Below are 18,327 nucleotides of genomic sequence, written 5' to 3'. Positions count from 1 at the left end.
TTCCTTCCTTCCTTCCTTCCTTCCTTCCTTCCTTCCTTCCTTCCTTCCTTCCTCCCTCCCTCTCTTCCTTCCTTCCTTCCTTCCTCTCTTCCTTCCTTCCTTCCTTCCTTCCTTCCTTCCTTCCTTCCTTCCTTCCTTCCTTCCTTTAGCCTCTTTCTTTCTTTCTCTCTCTCTCTTTCTTTCTTTCTTTCTTTCTTTTTTTCTTCCTTTCTTCCTTTCTTTCTCTTTCCCTCTGATTCATGAAGAATTAATGAACTCTGAGCCTCTCACTGGGTCAGTGGGAAGGTCAAGTCCTAGAGTGAAGAGCCCAAGTAACCATGTTCCATGTTCTAATCCCCTGCTCCCATCCGCAGGGGTTACTTGCCAGAAGCCCTCAGCTTTTGGTCCCAGAATAGCAATGGAGAGGTAAAGAGCCAAACGTCACCAGCTTTGGCCCACACCTCCCTGCCTTCCTTGGTAACTGGATGCTTAGTGGACTTCCTCAAAGAGGTAGTTCATTCTGAATCAATGTGAGCAACCATGCCACAAGCCCACAGATTCAGATGATGTGGAATGCTCTGTCATATCATGAAAGGCATTATGTGAACTTCTTATTGTCACAAGCAAAAAGGAAGCCACAAATTAAGTCATTTCCCAGTTATGTTGGTGGGGACCTCAGGTAGCTGGGTTACAGCTATGTTTCAGATGCTATCTGATGACACCAAATTTTGGGCTGATTGAAGCCAATGATTTTCCAAGTTAACACATTCCAAAGGTTTTACCTGATAGGTTAGATTCAGAGGTGAGTGATACATGCTCAGGAAAATTACCCAAGATCATTTGGCCATGGTTCTGCAACACTGGGACTCTTCAGTCACCGTGTTTTAAGTCTATCAGCCTGTGTGTGAGCTTCAGTTTACTGGGGCAGCATGGGGCTTTGCATAGTTAAGTGTCAGTGAAGAACTGGATTGAGGAAGGAGGAAGCTGCTCCCCCTACTCCCTGCTACAGCACTGGGATTTCTTTGCTATATCAAGAATCTCCACCTCTATCTCTACCTCTCTTCCCTCTCCACTCCCTTGTCCACATTTATACACACTGTAACGCTGAATTTAAGATTTACTATGTATTTCCTTTGTTGATAATATGAATATAAGAATGCAATGAATTGAAAGACCCCAGAACTGGGGAGATCCTTACTCAAGTCTCGGGATGACACGACCACCCAATAACTCACGAGAGACCAATCTTGCTGCAATCATATGAGATTTATTGGGGATACCGGTGCCGGGGTCGATCTCATGACCTTGCTGGCCAGAGGAGTTCGACCACGAGTACAAGGAGTAAGGGGTATTTAAAGGGAAAAACCACAAACTAGGGGGGTGAAAGGGCTACCAAGGAAACATAACAAGAGAACAATGGAAAATTCTAAAGGAACCCACAACCTAGCTGAGTCAGGTCACAAGGAAGTCATCCTGCACACTCATTGTCTAGAGGAATGTGGTTTGGTCAATGCTATCTTCTTAATGACTGACTACTGTCCTGTTCCTTATTCTGGGCAATGTTATCTTCTTAATAGCTGACCGCTATCCTGTTCCTGGAACTGACCAGTCTACCTTCCTGGCTCGTGACAGAGACTTCCTATGCCTTCTTTAAGTAAAGGTTATACATTAGTGAATTAACACATTTCCATTAACATGCTTTTTCCAAATTTCTAAATTTAGTCTTTCAGAATCATCTTTAAAATAATGCTTACACCATAAAATCAGCTTCTTGTTACAAGAGATCCTTGTGTCCACTTTCATACACCAGTTCCTTCAACTTGGTAATCCCCAGGTCTCCAGGAGGAGGGTGTTGGGTATTTGGTGAAGCTGGAGAGCAGTCCACAGATGTCTTTAGAGGCCACTTTTGAGTTTTAATACAAGGTCTTTCAAGAAAAGCCTAACTGATTCCTCTGTGAATTTCAAATTTCAAAATTTGGAATTTGAAATACTCAAGAAAAAGATTCTGTCTCTGTCTCTGTCTCTGTCTCTGTCTCTCTCAAGATGAGATTCCAGAGGCTCTTATGAGCCACCTGTTGTTGAAGATGGCCTCTATGGACTGGGTTGCCTGGGATGCTAGCAGTCTCTGTTTGCATGTAGAGAACAGTGTCTTCTCTGAATGCTCTCTGACCCAGGTGAAGCATTGAGCTTGTTTTATTTATCAGTGATACTGGGTTTCACTGAAGTTTCTGAGCAGTGAATAACCATGTTTGTGGAGGGGATTCTTTGTCATACAAACCTTGTTTTTTATTTCTAAAGTTCTCTAATTTATAAAATAACACAGGATTAAAATCTCTAAGGGGTTCTATAATTTGTAATCAGGAGAAATTCTTCTCAATTTTATTCCTTTTTCACTTTTTGGATATGCTAAACTTAGTTATCTAAACAGGCTTGCAGCAACTTGTAGGATGACTTTTCCACTTTATTCCAAGTTAGTCATTTTAACAATTAAAATGAACTTTTACTGAATCTGAGCTTCACTGTAAGCAGCTGAATAGTGCTGGTATAGAAGGTCATGGGATAGTTTCTCACTATGCACACACACAAACACACACACAAACACATATACATACAAAAACACACACACAACCATACCAACACACACACAAACAAAATATATACACATAAACACATATGCTTAAACACAGATACATACACAAACACATATACACACATCTACATACATACACATAGATGCACACACAAACACAGAAAAACACATATACATGTACACACAAAACATACCCAAATACACATACATACATATATAAACACATACATACATATATCAACATACACATATACATATATACACAAATATACACATACATACAAATACATATGCCAAGCATGCACAAATACACATATAATCACTTTCACACAGATATACATACATGCACAAATATAATACAATATACACACACAATCACACTTATACACAAATATACACACATACATACTCACAAACACCTATACATGTACACACATATACACTCATAAACATATATATACACATATACACTATAAACACACATACACACAAATACACACTCAAACATATACATGCATACACATACACATAATGTACATGCATGCATGCATGCAAACACACACACATGTGTATACACACAAAAGGCTTTTTCCCTAATTTGTGTATGAGCACTCAGGAGAGTAAAGAAGATTGTGAGTTCAAAGTCAGTCTTCACTGAATAAAGAGATGTTTATTTCTCATTCATATAATCCATACATGGTTGTTAAATGATTTAGAAGAGTAGATCAGGCATATCCTTTGATACTTAAAATTTCAGTCTGCACTTCTCTACAACATTGGGCTAGCTGGTGGGTCCCTGGTAGGAGGCATGGATAACAAGGCCTCTGCCACCCTTGTGTGGGAGTTGGCTGGAGGAGGCACCCAAGAGTCACTAGTGACCAAGTTTCCTACCCGTTCTGTTCCTCACTCTGGGCCTTTCTTCAGGGTTACTTTTCTAGGACCCTGTTTTTAGGTTAGAAAAAATTCTCTCAGAAACATATATTATTATTCACCTATTCTCCAAGAGTTACAATTGATGTAGTTTTTATCTGCTCATAAAATATCAAATGTCTTATACATTATCTTATAGGAGAGACATTGCTCAATGTTAAAATAAAATGAAAAGCAAATGAATGAGATTATAAATTTAATCTACTTAAAACAAATAAGTTGTATACATAAACTAAACATGTCCATGGGAAAACAGTTACAATTCTTGAATATTCAGTACATGGAGCCAGCTACCACTGTTCTCAAAAGAGCCCCCTGGCTTCTCTTTCTGAATGATGAGTGGTATTACAGGCTTGAGCCTGTATTTTCATCTTGTTCCAGGAGAAGCCATGTGTGCCAGCATCTTCCAGCATCTTGGAAGTCCAGCCTATATCCCTTCCATAAATACCCATTTAAATCAGGTAAACACACAGGCATGGATAAACTTAACCACCTAGCATTGATGTTTGCCATATCTAAGCACTATCTACCCTAGGAGGGGTTGCCATTTAGGCCATGTTGAAGGCGACATGTCAAGGCATCAGAAATTCAGAAAAGGGTATACACAGGTTAGACCTAGTTCTCCCTACACATATGTGGCAGATGTGCAGCTTGTTCTTCATGTGGGTCCCAAACAACTGGAGTGGAATATCCCAAAAGATGTTGTCTGCCTGTGAGATATGTTCTTCTAGCTGGGCTGCTTTGTAGGGCCTCGGAGAGGTAAAGCCTAGCCTTGCAGAGACTTGATATACCAGGGTTGGCGGGATCTCCAGGGGGCCCCACCCACTCAGAGGAGAAGGAGGGGGAGAGGGAAGAATTGAGGGGACAACTGGAGGAGGGCAGTGAGCAGGATGTAAAATGAATAAGTAAAAAAACTTTTTAAAAATAAATAAACAAAAGAAACACAGTAAAGAATAAGTGTAGTTGATGCTATACACATAATATGTTAAGGTCTTTGCAGGGTCACAGTGTGTCCTGACTCTGTCTGCTTGTACCCACCCTCCAAAGCTCCACCCTCCATCTTTTCCTCACTCTTCTAAGCCCAAATGTACTTATTCCTTGGAGGAGCACAGGAAAGAGAGCAATTCCTCTTTTAACTTTCAAAAATTCTTTTGAACTTTATTCATAATATTTTGAATCTGTATACAACTATGCATCCTTGAAGAAAGGCTTTTGACTTTATTTTAAAACAATTCTTATTGGTTTTAGTATTTTGTATGTATGTGTATTTTGCCTGTATGTGTTCTGTACCACATGTATATCTGGTCCTGAGGTAACACTGGGGTTTTGAATGCCCTGGGAGTGGAGTTACATACATGTGGTTTTAAGCCATCATGTAGGTGTTGGAATAAACCTAGGTCCTCTGCAAGAACAATGATGGATTTTAAGCACTGAGCCACCTCTCCAGCCCAGCACTGCTTCTTTTTAAATCCATGTGTCTTTGTTTCCATTTTGCCTGTGTGCCCATGTGGTTTCAGCAGGTGGTTAAAAGGTATGGGGACGAAGGACTTTGGTTCCTGGTTCCTGATATTTGTGAGAAAACCTTGAAGTACCCACTGTCAAAAGGAAGGCCTTCTGTAGGCAATCTGCAAATGTTCCCTAAGTTAAAAAAGTTGATTTCACTTTCAGGGACTTTTCACTATGAACAGATGCTGGGATCAGAAATTGCTGTTTTTATACTGTTGGTGTGCTTGATTGGTTTCTCCTTTTTAGATGGATCATGTCAACAGATCTCTCCTGTTGTCGAGTGGTTGTCTTCTCATAACTAACTCTGCTTGGAATTCTCTGGCATCAAATCTCACTGTTCTTGTCTAGATACTTCTGACGCTTCACACCCCTGGGCACCCCTATGCCCAGAATAGACTGTGACTCTTCTTACCCCTGGGCACCCCCACGCCCAGTACATACTGTGACTCTTCTCACCCCTGGGCACCCCCATGCCCAGTACATACTGTGACTCTTCTCACCCCTGGGCACCCCCATGCCCAGTACATACTGTGACTCTTCTCACCCCTGGGCACCCCTATGCCCAGTACATACTGTGACTCTTCTTACCCCTGGGCACCCCCATGCCCAGCATAGACTGTGACTCTTCTCACCCCTGGGCACCCCCATGCCCAGTACATACTGTGGCTCTTCTCACCCCTGGGCACCCCCATGCCCAGTACATACTGTGACTCTTCTCACCCCTGGGCACCCCCATGCCCAGTACATACTGTGACTCTTCTCACCCCTGAGCACCCCCATGCCCAGCATAGACTGTGACTCTTCTCACCCCTGGGCACCCCCATGCCTAGCACAGACTCCCCAGTCCTTCCCATGCTGGGGCCATTCCATTTATCAGCTATGAGCCCTTCTCCACTACCCAGTCCCTATTCTTCTTATCTCATAGCCTCTATGCCTTCCCACAATGCTCTCTGTTCCCTGATAATGCTCACTGATACTTACTCTCAGCACTTTGCATGGGATGTGTAGTATAGTACATGTTGAATAAGTGAAAAAAACTAACAACTACATGAAATTTTGAGCTTTCCAGATAATGAAGAGAGTGAGGATACTTTTCTAATCTTAAATTTGTATATTTTAGAGATACTTTCCATTTTGGATGATGGTCAAGGGTTTTTCTGGGTGGGTGATAGGCATGTAACTATATGCATATTTCACTGAGGACAGTTTGCTATGGATTGTCAGAACCTTTTAAATGCCAGCGAAATGGATTCCTGCAAGAGTTCTCCCATGTGTGATAGTTACTCTTTGTGCCTGAAGGTTGCCGAGGTTCCAGACTGCATCTGATGACAGGAAAGTCAGTAGCTTGGCCTTTTTAAGTGAGATTCAGGACCTGGCTGAGGACATTTTTGAAACAATGGGCAAGGCAAAAAACTTACAAAAACTCTGGCTGAAAAGATCGAAAACCCCAGGTAAGAGCCTGAAAAATGGTACTTTGTTTTCTTGGACACAGAGTGAGAGTTCTCCAGGGCTTAGGTGAAGGTGCACCCCCTGCTGGATGCGGCCAGCACTGCATCCTGTTTTGGAGGGTGGGCTTGAAAGTTCTCTGGGACACGTAAAGGCTGTAAGGAAGGAGTGTGATACAGCCCTCCTGTAGCTGAGGCCCACCTATCTAAACCTGCCTCTAATACCATCTACATTCCCCATGTTGCCTGTCCCTGTTTTACAACTGTCACTACACCCATTCCTGATTTGAAGATGTGACTTGGTCTTTTCCCTTTTTGTTTTTTTGAGAGTGTCTTAGTAAAAGGCAGGTAGGTGGTGGTCTTCCACAACAGATAAGGGAGTTCTGTTTGTCTCTGTCATGGGGTTCAGGGCTCCTGTCTGTAACCTCAGCTTTTGGGAACAGTGGCAGGATTTTGAATTCAAGGTCAGCCTGAGCTATGTGGTGATGATTAGTCTCAATAAGCAATAACAATTTTTGGAAGGGGTGGGTTTCAAGAGAAGTTCTTTTCATGTATGATTGAGAGGAGAACCAACACTCTCTTTTTCTTAAATGTAACTTTTTAAAAGTAATTTTTAAATTTATTTTTTGTGTGAGTGCTCTGCTTCATGTACATCTGCCTGCCTGAAGAGGGCATCAATTCCTCCTATAGATGGTTGTGAGCTACCTACCATGTGGTTGTTGGGAACTGAACTCAGGACCTCTGGAAGAGCAACCAGTGCTCTTAACTGCTGAGTTATCTCACCAGCCCAGAACTAATTATCTCGAGATGGGTATATTTTTTTTCAGCTTGTTATTGTCTGGGCTATTTCCCCTAGCATGATATTTAAAAGTCTGAAAAACAGTAATTTTACTTTTCTTTCTCCTCTCCTCTGAAGTTTTTGCTTGTTTGTTTTCTGTGAAAGGGTCTTGCTATATACCTCTGGATGACCTGGAGCTTACTACATAGACCAAGAAAGCTCTGAACTCTGTAACCCTTCTGCCTCTGCTTCCTGAGTGCTGGGATTGCAGCTGTGCCAACACACTCAGATGGTTTTTCTCTGTTTCCACTTGCTCTTTTCATCCTGTGGGCACATTCACAATGCCAGGTGTGATGAGAGACTGGCAAAATTCTGAAATGTATTTACTATTTGTTTTCTGGGAAATTAGTATCAATGTGGCAATTAGTATCAATGTTTGCGATGTGGCAGCAACAGTTGTCTTTGTATTTATCCTTCTGTTTGTTGCTTATATATGTCTCTTTTCAGTAATAGACTGAAGCAGGCACTCAGTGTCCTCTGGCATCTGACCAGCTGATCTGTTAAATGTGTTTTATTTTAGGTTCCTCTTATGACTCCAGTTTTCTAACAGTGAGTATCCCAGCAACATCTCTTTGTGGCTGAGTTTATATTTTAAAGGACTCCATTAGTCACTTCATGTTTTTTTTTGTTTTTGTTTTTGTTTTTGTTTTTGTTTTTGATAATGACTGTACAAGATGGGATTCAACAGACATAAATTTACATTAGACATAGATTGAATGATGGGTTTTAGTTCCTTAAATCAGAATTCTGGGACTATGAGAAGGGGAAAATGGAGGGTATGCAGTGGGTGGTACATGTACACACACACACACACACACACCCACACACACACACACACACACACAGAGGTTGCTTTGTGGGAGGGATTTAAGTCAATAAGAACTCAAAGTTGGTGAGATCTGTACTTGGCATATGGCTTTAGACCCGATTGACCCACAGGGCTTTCAGTTAAGGCCTTAGCATTAATGAGGTGACTTGCTATCATCTGCATACAGTTGAGGCTGTCACAGCTAGGGGGAGGTAGAGAGGCCACTCTTTGTTTCTGGTGATCGGGTGGAAATGCTTCTAAACATTCTTCAAAGGCAGACATCCCCACAACAGACTCAGCCAGCCAGCAGTAGAGTCAAGGTTGTGGAGACCTGAGCAGAGGGTGAACCGCAATCCCAAGGTTCTTTGTTCATACTACTCCACCAGACATGCAAGGCTCAGGCCTTGTTTTTGGTAGCACTGTGCTTTGACATTGTGTCCAAACAATTTTTAGCAGGCTATAAAGCAGCTCATGAAAATATGTACATAGTAAAACATTATAAGAGCCCAACAATAAGGGTCAAAGTGCTCTGGGTGGGGCAGAAGGGCCTGTGCATCATTAACTGACACCCAATTGTTATCAGGCACCTACATCAACTGCTACACTGGGGCAAAGGTGCAGCTGACCTTTGCTACTTTGTGGGTTTTTCTTTCTCTTATTCTTTATCCCCATAGTTTCATCGCCTAACACTAGACAGAAGGGAAACAAGGATAGAGGGAAGAGACGAGTTAGGAAAATCCCTGGATTTAATTTATTTTCTTTTGTTTCTTCTTTGACCACAGCTACTAAAAAGCTACATCCAACCTCCCTAAGTGACTAACAACCACCCACCATGCTTCTAGGGGGACTAGCATATAATATATCCTCTGAAAAGTCCCCAGAATTCCAAATATCATAGAACCACAGAAACTATCTGCAGCTGGTAAAACCATGCCTCTGCTAGAGCATGAGGCAAATCATAGTCAGCTGCCATGGTCAGTTGGGAGCAGTCCCATATCCCACACCTGGGATTAAAATGAAAACATTTTCTTATAATATTTTTTGTTTTGTTTTTTTTAAAAAGAAACCAAACTTCTAAAATTGTCACTACACAAAGGGGCTCATCAAGATTCATGCAAACTCAGTTTACAAATAACTGAAGAACTTTAGCTTAATCATGTGAAGTGTCATTTTAATGATCGAATTAGCATTTTAAGGGGTTATGAGCAGCACACCTAAATGTCAAATGGCTTGTGACAATGAAAGGCAGATACAATCTATGCAGAAAAACAACTTGATACCTTTGTGGCCTTTCTGACAATTTTTCTTATGCTAAAAATTTTCATGCATAATAGATTATTTATAATGATGGATAATTTTAATACTCAAAATTATGGTAAGTAAAAGTTGATACTCTATACAATCAAGAATTAAAATGGAAAAAGATTATAGAAACTGTGGAAAGTAGAAAGTCTCATCATATCCGTGGTCTGATTATATGCAGACATTGAGGCCATGCACATGTTGAGCTGAAGTGTGGCTGCAGCAAAGCAGTCCTGTTTGTTATGATGAAAGGATTCTAGGTCTATGTTTTTGCTAAAGAATTTTGGTAATGATGTCATATCACCTGATATATTTCCTTCCTTCCTTCCTTCCTTCCTCCCTTCCTTCCTTCTTTCCTTCCTTCCTTCCTTCTTTCCTTCCTTCCTTCCTAGACTGGGTCTCAAATAGCCCAGGTTGGACTTCAACTCTCCATGTCATGAAGGATGGCTTTGAACTCCTGATATTTCCGTCTCTCCAGCTCCCCAGATATGGGATCCCCAGCATGTTTTTACCATGTTTGGTTTTCTGCTTAATTTTCATTTCGAGTGGAATGTTCTTTTGGGTAATCTGATTAGAGAAGGGAGACATGAATGATGTCTTTACAGGAACTTTTGTGTCACTAAAGCAGAATTTGGAAAGTACAGAATCAACTTAGTTACTTATGCAGTACCTATGTCAAAGGTGTAATGCAGATGTGCAGTTAAAGAAAGAAAGTAGGTGGTGGTAGAATTCTTGATATGTTTAGAAGGTGTAACCAGTAGAATCTCTCAGCGAACATGAACACGAGAAGTCAAAGTGAATCTAGAATCTTTATCTCAGCAGCTGGAAGTGCAGAGTGGCCATTTACTGAGGTAAAGAAAGGTTAGTGCAAGTTTCTCTTGGTGGTGTGGTGAGGGGGAGGGAGTCAGGAGATTGACTTGGACATGCTAGGGATCCATCAAGATGATGTTGTCAAACTGGGTGCTGAGATAAGACAATCTGGGATAGATGTGTGGATTTGCAAGGTGTTGGGGCAGGAGTGACACATGAAGAAAGGTTGGAGAGTGTAGATGGAGATGGGGCAGGGAACGTATCTGAGAAAGTGTCAGGAGCTAGGAAGAGGAAGAGATGGAGGTAAAGGTTGAAACCCAGAAAAACTATTGTTAAGGAGATGAGGTGATTCACTATCTTAGTGCTGTGGAGGGACCACTTCAAGCAGTAGCTCCAGGTGGTGGGTGATACTGACAGGAAGGCCCCCATGACAAAGGAGGTTCCAATAGAGCAAGGGGTTAGAAGTGTGACTCCTGTCTCCTGGGAGAGACTAGGAATGGCTGGGGAGACAGCTTATACAGTTCCAGAAGGATATGCAGAGGGCTGAAAGACCAAGAACAGAAGCTGTTCCTGAAGCCATCAGGTGCCCATCCCACCCCCATTGGCTGTTTAGTCTAGCCTCAACACCTCCCATTGATTTAATCTAGCCTCAGCTGTGGCCAGCGGTTGCCTGAGAGCCAGCCTCCTGGTCACAGCTCTCCCCAGCAAGCACTTGCAGAGAGTATTTGCTTTCTGCATCTGTTCCCTATAAGAAGCAAGCTTAGCCTGAGAACATCCATCAAGAGGGCTGACACTCAGAGCAGCCCTCCTGGGTAACCTCTAGGTCACCACCTAGGTGCCATGACAGCCAATCTTGCTTCCCTTCCCCCTCCCTCCTCTCATTTCCTGAATCCTTCTTTACTACCCCTTCTACTCTTTTGTTTTTTCACCAATTTTTCTTCTTCCCTTATCTTTTTCCTTTTTGATAATTTGCAGTTATTTTAAATTGAAGATTTTCCTCATGTTTTTATTGATACTTGACTTTAGACGTACACATTTCTATATTTTCAAAACTTTAAAAATATTGAAGCAACCTAATAATAATTTTAAAATCTTGTCTATTGAACATAGTGAGGAGTTAGGCATCAGTTTCCTTTTTTACATATTTGAAGTATCCTCTCTATCTCTGTCTCATTAAATAGGAAACCCTTTGTTATTTTTCCTATCAGATGGATCTCAATAAAACTGAGGATGTCATAGCAAAATTGGAAAGCCTTCACCAGCAGCCTCATATTTGGGATTTTCTACATTCACTGCCCAGACTGCACATGTCCAACGCTCACTTGGAAGATAGCATAGGTGCTGTGATGCACTTTCTCCAGGCGGGTTTGAAGTAAGCAAAAAACAACAAGCAATCGTCGTGTGTGTTATCTCCACAATTTTAGTAGGAGAGTGTATCACTGGGTACACTCTAATTTTCATAAAAGACACCCTAATAATGTCCTTCTAAGGCATCTGGAGCCCTTACACTCTGCCTTTCCCCAATCCATGTGTACATATCTCACCTGTGGGCAGTGATGTTGTTTAGAGCATATTCAACCATTAGAAAGTTAACATTATCTGATTAACATTTTATTGGCTTGTATCACCTTCAAATGATCATTGAGGAAATAGTATATAAAATATTATACTTAATAATCTTACCGTCAGTTTTGATGTTTGTTTCTAAGGTTTCAATTGCTAGAAAAGTGACATAAATATAATAATTTTAGCCAATAATACCAAAGACATCATGCACGCCTAGTAGGCTCATTGTCTTGCTGACATAACAAATACAGTGGATCTGACCCCACTGTACTTTATATCATTGTGAGTTTCCAACATTTCACCTGGGGATTTTTACATTACATTGTTAACTTAACTACACACATACATAGCTCCTCGTCATGCTGACATAGCTAAGGGTTCTCAGGAGTGCTGTCTGTTAGGCCTCACATTCTGGAACACAGCTCATCTGAGGACCAGACTCTGTGTTTTTGCTATGTTCAAAAGGCGTTTTGCCTTTTGAACTGTAATGGATGCCACTCTTGACAGAGCATGAAGCACATTCTAACATTTTGTAATCTTAAGTACTTGGACAGAGTAGTAATGAGCCTCCCTCTGTCCTGCTGCTCTAAGCACTGGACTGATCAGCCATGGACAATGAGAATACTCAGGGTGTTTATAGAAAAAAAAAACAGTTTCAAATCAGAAGCTATGATGAGAGTGGCTGACGGTGTCCTCTTCTGTGAGTTTCATGTCTGTTCCATATTCTTTGTATAAGTAGTCCAGAATATCTACTCATAGTAGGCATTTCTTGCAAGTGATATTGGGGGTTCAGGAATGATTTTTAAAAGTCTTGGGATTCTCCTAAAAGTTGCGATGAGAGATTTCCTTAGTGAGAAGCCACATGGAGATTACCTGCTTGAAACCATGTTGTTGCTGGTGTTAGCCTCATGCTGCTAAAATACACACAGCTCCAACTCAGCTGAAAATGATTCTTACCTGTAAAAGAAATTATTTATAATGTATTGTCATCTTAAAAATAGAATGCATAACATATTCCTATAATTCCCCTTGTCCAAAAGCCCTTTATTTTGTAAAACAGTTTGACAAACACTGATTGGCCAATGACTCTTTTAGATCTTTGGATAGGACACATATCCCTCTTTAGATCCCTGGAATAGTAGCACAGTATATTCTCCAGGCATTAGACTGACTATGTGAACCCAAGTCAGCTAAGATAACTGCTCATCCACCTTTCACATTGTGTATTCTGTCTGGCCTTGTCAGCTGCCAAAAGAGACAGAAAGACCCAAGGCTGTGCATAAAACAGTGTCTGTGGTAGAGCTCCCTGAAGCAAGGTGTGTGTGAAAGCCACTCCAGAATATTCCAAGAAAAGAACTCCTGTGTGCTTATTCTCCTAGGCAGGGAGTTAGGGACACATTAAACCAAGCAGAATGCAGACATAACTAATATCTGGGAACATCCTTGAGCAGGGCTGGTGCCTGGCTGATGGGAATGACATAAGTCTGGAACTGATACTCCTTGGTTGACCGCTAACTCACTCACTCTGCCTGGTTTGTTTCTGTTTTAGTTCATTAGTATCTCTGGGAGATTTGGATTGGCTACCCCTGCACCAGACCATCCCTCAGGTTTCTAGACATGTTCTCAACGTGACCATCTCCACCATGAGGTTTCTGCAGCAGCACAGAGCAGCTGTCAATGGTGAGAGACCCTGAGAGCTGGGGCTGTATTGGGAATATTTCACTCTTGCGATGTGTTAGCACAGAACCACAGAACTCTTTAAATAATTGATTAATTAAAATACCAACCCAAAATTCACTGTTTCTGCTAGTAAGACAGACATAGGATTAAAATTTGCAAGTCAAACCCGACTTTCTACAGCTGTTGAAATTCTGTAGTTATCGCTAATAAGAATTACACTTACATTTTAAACAACTGATTTTTTTTTTAAATTCCTTAAGTTGTAAGTAGACTTTTAAGTTCAGACAAACCACTTGTGCTGTGATTTTTAACTTTTCACTTTTTAAGCTCTTATTGGGAAGAAATTCTAGTCCCCTGTAAGTGGACTTGGAGGCAGTGGAAAACAGTGAGGTCATTCAAAGAAAACACACTATTGTGTATGCAATAAGCAGCCCTCTTCAGGGAAGGAAATGGGATCCCTTATTTTCTTGACTTGAACGTTATTAAGTTGTGATTGGATTTAATATTCTACTTGTAAATTGATTCCTGTTGACTCTCTCTTTGTTTAATTTCCTATGGGAAGTGCAGTGGGAGAATAGTGTGGTTAGAATTTATCTCTTGTCATCTGTGGTCTGTCTGTATGCAACCATCCAACCATCCACCTAGCCACTTGGCTGTTCATCTGCCCACTCACCTCTTTACTCATTTATATATCAGTTAATCATTCTCAATCCACTCATTCCATCATTGCAACTCCATCAACATTACCACCCATCTACCTATTTCATGTATGAGCTGAAAAGGAAATAAATCTCTCTCTTTCTCTCTCTTTCTCTCTCTCTCTCTCTCTCTCTCTCTCTCTCTCTCTCAGTTGCACACATCTCTCAAGTACTCTATCATTTTTCTATAACCCAATATTTTAAAACACATTTTATTTTTCATTCTATGTATATATGTGTGGGCTTGTACCCATGAGTGTAGTACCCATAGCTGTCAGAAGAGGGCATTAGGTTCCTTGGAACTGGAGTAGTGATCCTCTGGTTATGGGTACTAGGAGTTTAAGTAACTCAGGTCTTAGGCCCCAGCAGGATTCACTTCTAATCACTGGACATCTCTTTAGTATCCTCTTTCTACTTAATTTTTTAATTTTACTCAAACTCATTGACATTTTTATATTAGACAAGCATTTGTTTGAGTGGCTAGGCTAATCTGGCTGCATGATATTTTATTTGTGAATTGATTACAATAAAGTAACTTTATATTAAAAATTAGATTTATTTAGAGCTAATATCTCACTAAATTTCCCAGGTTGGTCTTGAACACGTAACCTTCTGGACTCAGCTTCCCAAGTAACTGGGATCATAGTTATCAGTGAAGGGTGGTTCTTGCACTCAGGGATATGTTTGTAAAGTAGCAAAAGATGTCAACACAGAAAACAGAGACCACAGAGAGAGGATCTGGGATCTTCTTCTGGAACAGCTTCAGAGAAGAGTTTCAAAGGATATTAGAATTTGTTAACATGACCAAGCAGCCTTTCCAGAAAAAGAGAACAGTGTTTAACATGGAGGGGCTTGCCAGGAATGGACAGTGCTCAATGGTCAGTGTGTCTGAGGTATATCAGGCAGTGGCAGAGATGGGCTCAGAGAGGGAGCCAAGTGCTGGGTCAATGGCAAATGGAGCAACAGATTCAGGAATGCTCCTGAGGCACTCGGTGAGTGAGGGCTAGAGACAGGTAAGTCCTGTGTCACACTTCCCATTGGCCTTTTACTTTTGGTGTCTTGGTGTCCTGAGCTATACATGCATTGGTTTCAGAGATTCCTGTAGACCCAGATATATTTCTCCTGCTGTATGCAACAGCCTAACACAATATTGTCCTTCAAAATACCCCCTCTTAGCCCAAATTCCGTCTGCTGCTTGGGACTCAGGATTTTATGGAGAAGGTGTGTTTCTTTGACTTTTGTGTGTGTGTGTGTGTGTGTGTGTGTGTGTGTGTGTGTGTGTGTGTGTGAAGGAAGCTAGGTTATTAAGGATCAACTCAATTTTTTATATCAATTTACTTCTACCAGAAGCTATTTCTTAAATCCAGAATGAAAGACTGAAGGTGGGGTAGGAGATATATTAAAACACCACATTGAGAGATTTTTCTGTGACCTCAATTTTAACGAGCTCATTTGGAAGCAGAAATTTGTGCAAATCATCCACATTATAACATTCAATTTAGCTTACAATTGGAGATATAATTACTTTAAAGAATGTAATTAAAACAATTTTATATCCATTTGAGTCAGAGTTAAGAAATATGATTATAGAACAGACCTCTAGAGACCACTAAAAATTGTCTTCATTTTTCTCGTCTCCAAGAAAAATGCTTTTCCTGGTGAACAGATTACAGTGCATGGAGGAAAGGGATGGAGGCCCAGTCCCATGATTCACTGACATTATTAATTCACAGGATCTGAACATGGCACTGTTCAGCTGCAAATTTCAGAATCCACATTGCCCTTCAGTTTTCAAGAATATTAGCTTTTTTTTCTAAAGCCTTTTGGTAGACTGTTGACACTATATTTTTCTGCTCATTTCTGGAACTCTATGCCTAATTCTAATGAGGTATGATATTAGTAGGGATGGGTATTTACAACTCAGGCCTGGGAACAACATATTTTGGGCATAAGAACTACTTTATTCTAGGAATATGATTTTAAATAATGAGATGAAATCTTACTCTTTCTTGTTCCATGTTACTGTGAACAGGAATCTCTCTTTTGTTCCATGTATTCACACCGTATACACTACCTGCACATTTGTTATTTAGCTACCAATAAAACTTTTGGTTATCAGATCAGCTGTCATGGCACAAAAATGCTTTTGTTTAAGTAACTTTTCTTTTAATGGTAGCCTCAAAATACAAAGAGAAATTTGTATTTTGGAAATTTTATTGAGGTATATTATTATTGTATTATTTATCACTTAAATGTCTTACTATGCCTACTTTGTAAATTAAAGTTTACCATGGGTATGTATGGGTAGGAAAAATTTGCTTTATCCAGGGTTTGGATACGTATGTTTTCAGGCATCTAATGGAGACCTTGCAAAGTGTCCTCTGCACATGAGGGGTGATGACTGTACCAGCTTTTCTTTATTTTTTAAATTTATTTATTTATTTTATATTTATTTGCGTGTGCATACATCTATGTGTAAGGTTGAGTGAGTCTATATGTATTCTGTGCATTTAGGTGCCCATAGAGTCAGGAAGTCATCAGAACTCACAAAACTGGCGTTACAGGTGGATGTGAGCCAACATGTGGGCACTGGGAACTGAGCCTGGATCCCCTGCTGAGCCTGGATCCCCTGCAAGAACAGTAAACACCCTTAACTTTTGAACCACCAATGTTTTTATTTATCCCCAATGGTATTAAGTGGTAATTAGGTTTAATTTTTTTATTCATTTAGAAGTAAAATATTATTTTGCTTACTATTACAGGCATATCTGAATATCCAAATAACTAATACATAAGTCATCTGTGTTCACAGAGACCGTTTACCACCTGTCCCTCAAGAATATAGTGTGGGATTCCCAGAAAGTCCAGTCTGATCTCAAATCCCAATTTGGTTTCAATGACCTTCAAATGCAACACATCCTGAATTATTCAGCCAAGCTGGAGGAGGTATGCATACTTGTCTTCTTCTCATGGCATTGGGCATCCTTCGAGTGACTCTAGCATATACTCACTCTCAAAAACAAATCTGCATCTCACATCTAACTGCAAATCAAACTTTTAGATAACATGTGAATTTGTGCCACCCAGTTCCTTGTTACCACACCCCCAGCAACAGTGTATAGTATTATTATGAGTACACATTTCAAGTTAGCTATTTTAAATCACCTGGAAATGAGTTAAACTTTATTGGTATAAGTTTGCAGCTTTTATACAAGTACCATACCACTTTGAATAAGAGAATTTGACATCCATGGACTTTGAAACCTTTGATGGGTTCAGGAATCAATGTTCCATAGAAGTAGAGAGAGAACTGTATATGACTGGGGTGAGCTGGGTAGTGACACTGGGAGATGGTAGCTAGAAAGGTGAAATCTGCTTCTGAACTTCAAGCTCCTAGGACATAGCAGCCCTTAGAAATGTCCCTTTCTTTCCTTATCATTTTATCTCAGCACTCAGGTGGTTCAAAAGTGATAAGAACTTGATTACTCTGGGAACCATCAGCAAGAGAAACCAGGCCAGGCCAGGTGTAGATGTGACTTTTCACCAACTAGACCAGCGAGTATAGCTTTAGGCAGGAAAATTAGACTCAGTGGGAGCAGATATGGGGAGGAGTCTTCAGGCAAAGAGAAAATGGATATGAGATGAGAGGGGCTAGCCAAAACTAAGCCTTACTTACTAAACTAGAAGAAATAAAGATGTTGTCTTAGCTCACCCTTGGTACATAGTTCACATGAATATTGCTGAAGCTCTGTGTGTGTCTTTTGTTTGTAGAGCCATTTTCTGTAGCTTCAGACAATTTGGAGGCTCTTCTACTTTGCAGTAGGTACAAGAACATACTTGAGTGTTTGGTTTGTGAACCTCCTTCTCTCAGATTCTGCCTATGTCTATAGGGCTTTTCTTGTATACTCAGTCAAGACCTGATACCTCCTTTTGAAGTCTTGGAGTGAACTGGGGGTAGGATTTAGTTTACTTTCCCATGATTTAGCTTAATTTCATGTCCCTGTGAGTAACTACTTTTCTCTGATATATTAGCCATGCTTTGATCACAATCTTCTAACCACAAGCATTTTTTTAAGCTTTTATTGCATTATGATGAGAAAAGTTACTTGATTTCAATTTATCTGAACTTGTTAACATTTAAAAACATATTTTAATTAAATAGAATTGAATCACAT

The 18,327-nt window shown here is 40.5% G+C and overlaps 1 protein-coding gene across 1 annotated transcript in view; it reads left to right on the top strand.

The window, feature by feature from the left end:
* Nucleotides 1-18,327, top strand: part of Abca13 (ATP binding cassette subfamily A member 13) — a 437,491-nt gene that overhangs the window by 43,135 nt on the left and 376,029 nt on the right. The window contains exons 4-8 of the mRNA XM_031342061.1: nucleotides 6,305-6,456; nucleotides 7,809-7,837; nucleotides 11,417-11,580; nucleotides 13,324-13,454; nucleotides 16,965-17,098. Coding sequence (XP_031197921.1) covers nucleotides 6,305-6,456; nucleotides 7,809-7,837; nucleotides 11,417-11,580; nucleotides 13,324-13,454; nucleotides 16,965-17,098 — 610 coding nt within the window. The remainder of the gene's footprint in view (nucleotides 1-6,304; nucleotides 6,457-7,808; nucleotides 7,838-11,416; nucleotides 11,581-13,323; nucleotides 13,455-16,964; nucleotides 17,099-18,327) is intronic.

The sequence above is a fragment of the Mastomys coucha genome, unplaced genomic scaffold, assembly GCF_008632895.1.
Source record: "Mastomys coucha isolate ucsf_1 unplaced genomic scaffold, UCSF_Mcou_1 pScaffold22, whole genome shotgun sequence".
NCBI classification, from domain to species: Eukaryota; Metazoa; Chordata; class Mammalia; order Rodentia; family Muridae; genus Mastomys; species Mastomys coucha.
This window is presented reverse-complemented; position numbering and strand designations above follow the sequence as displayed.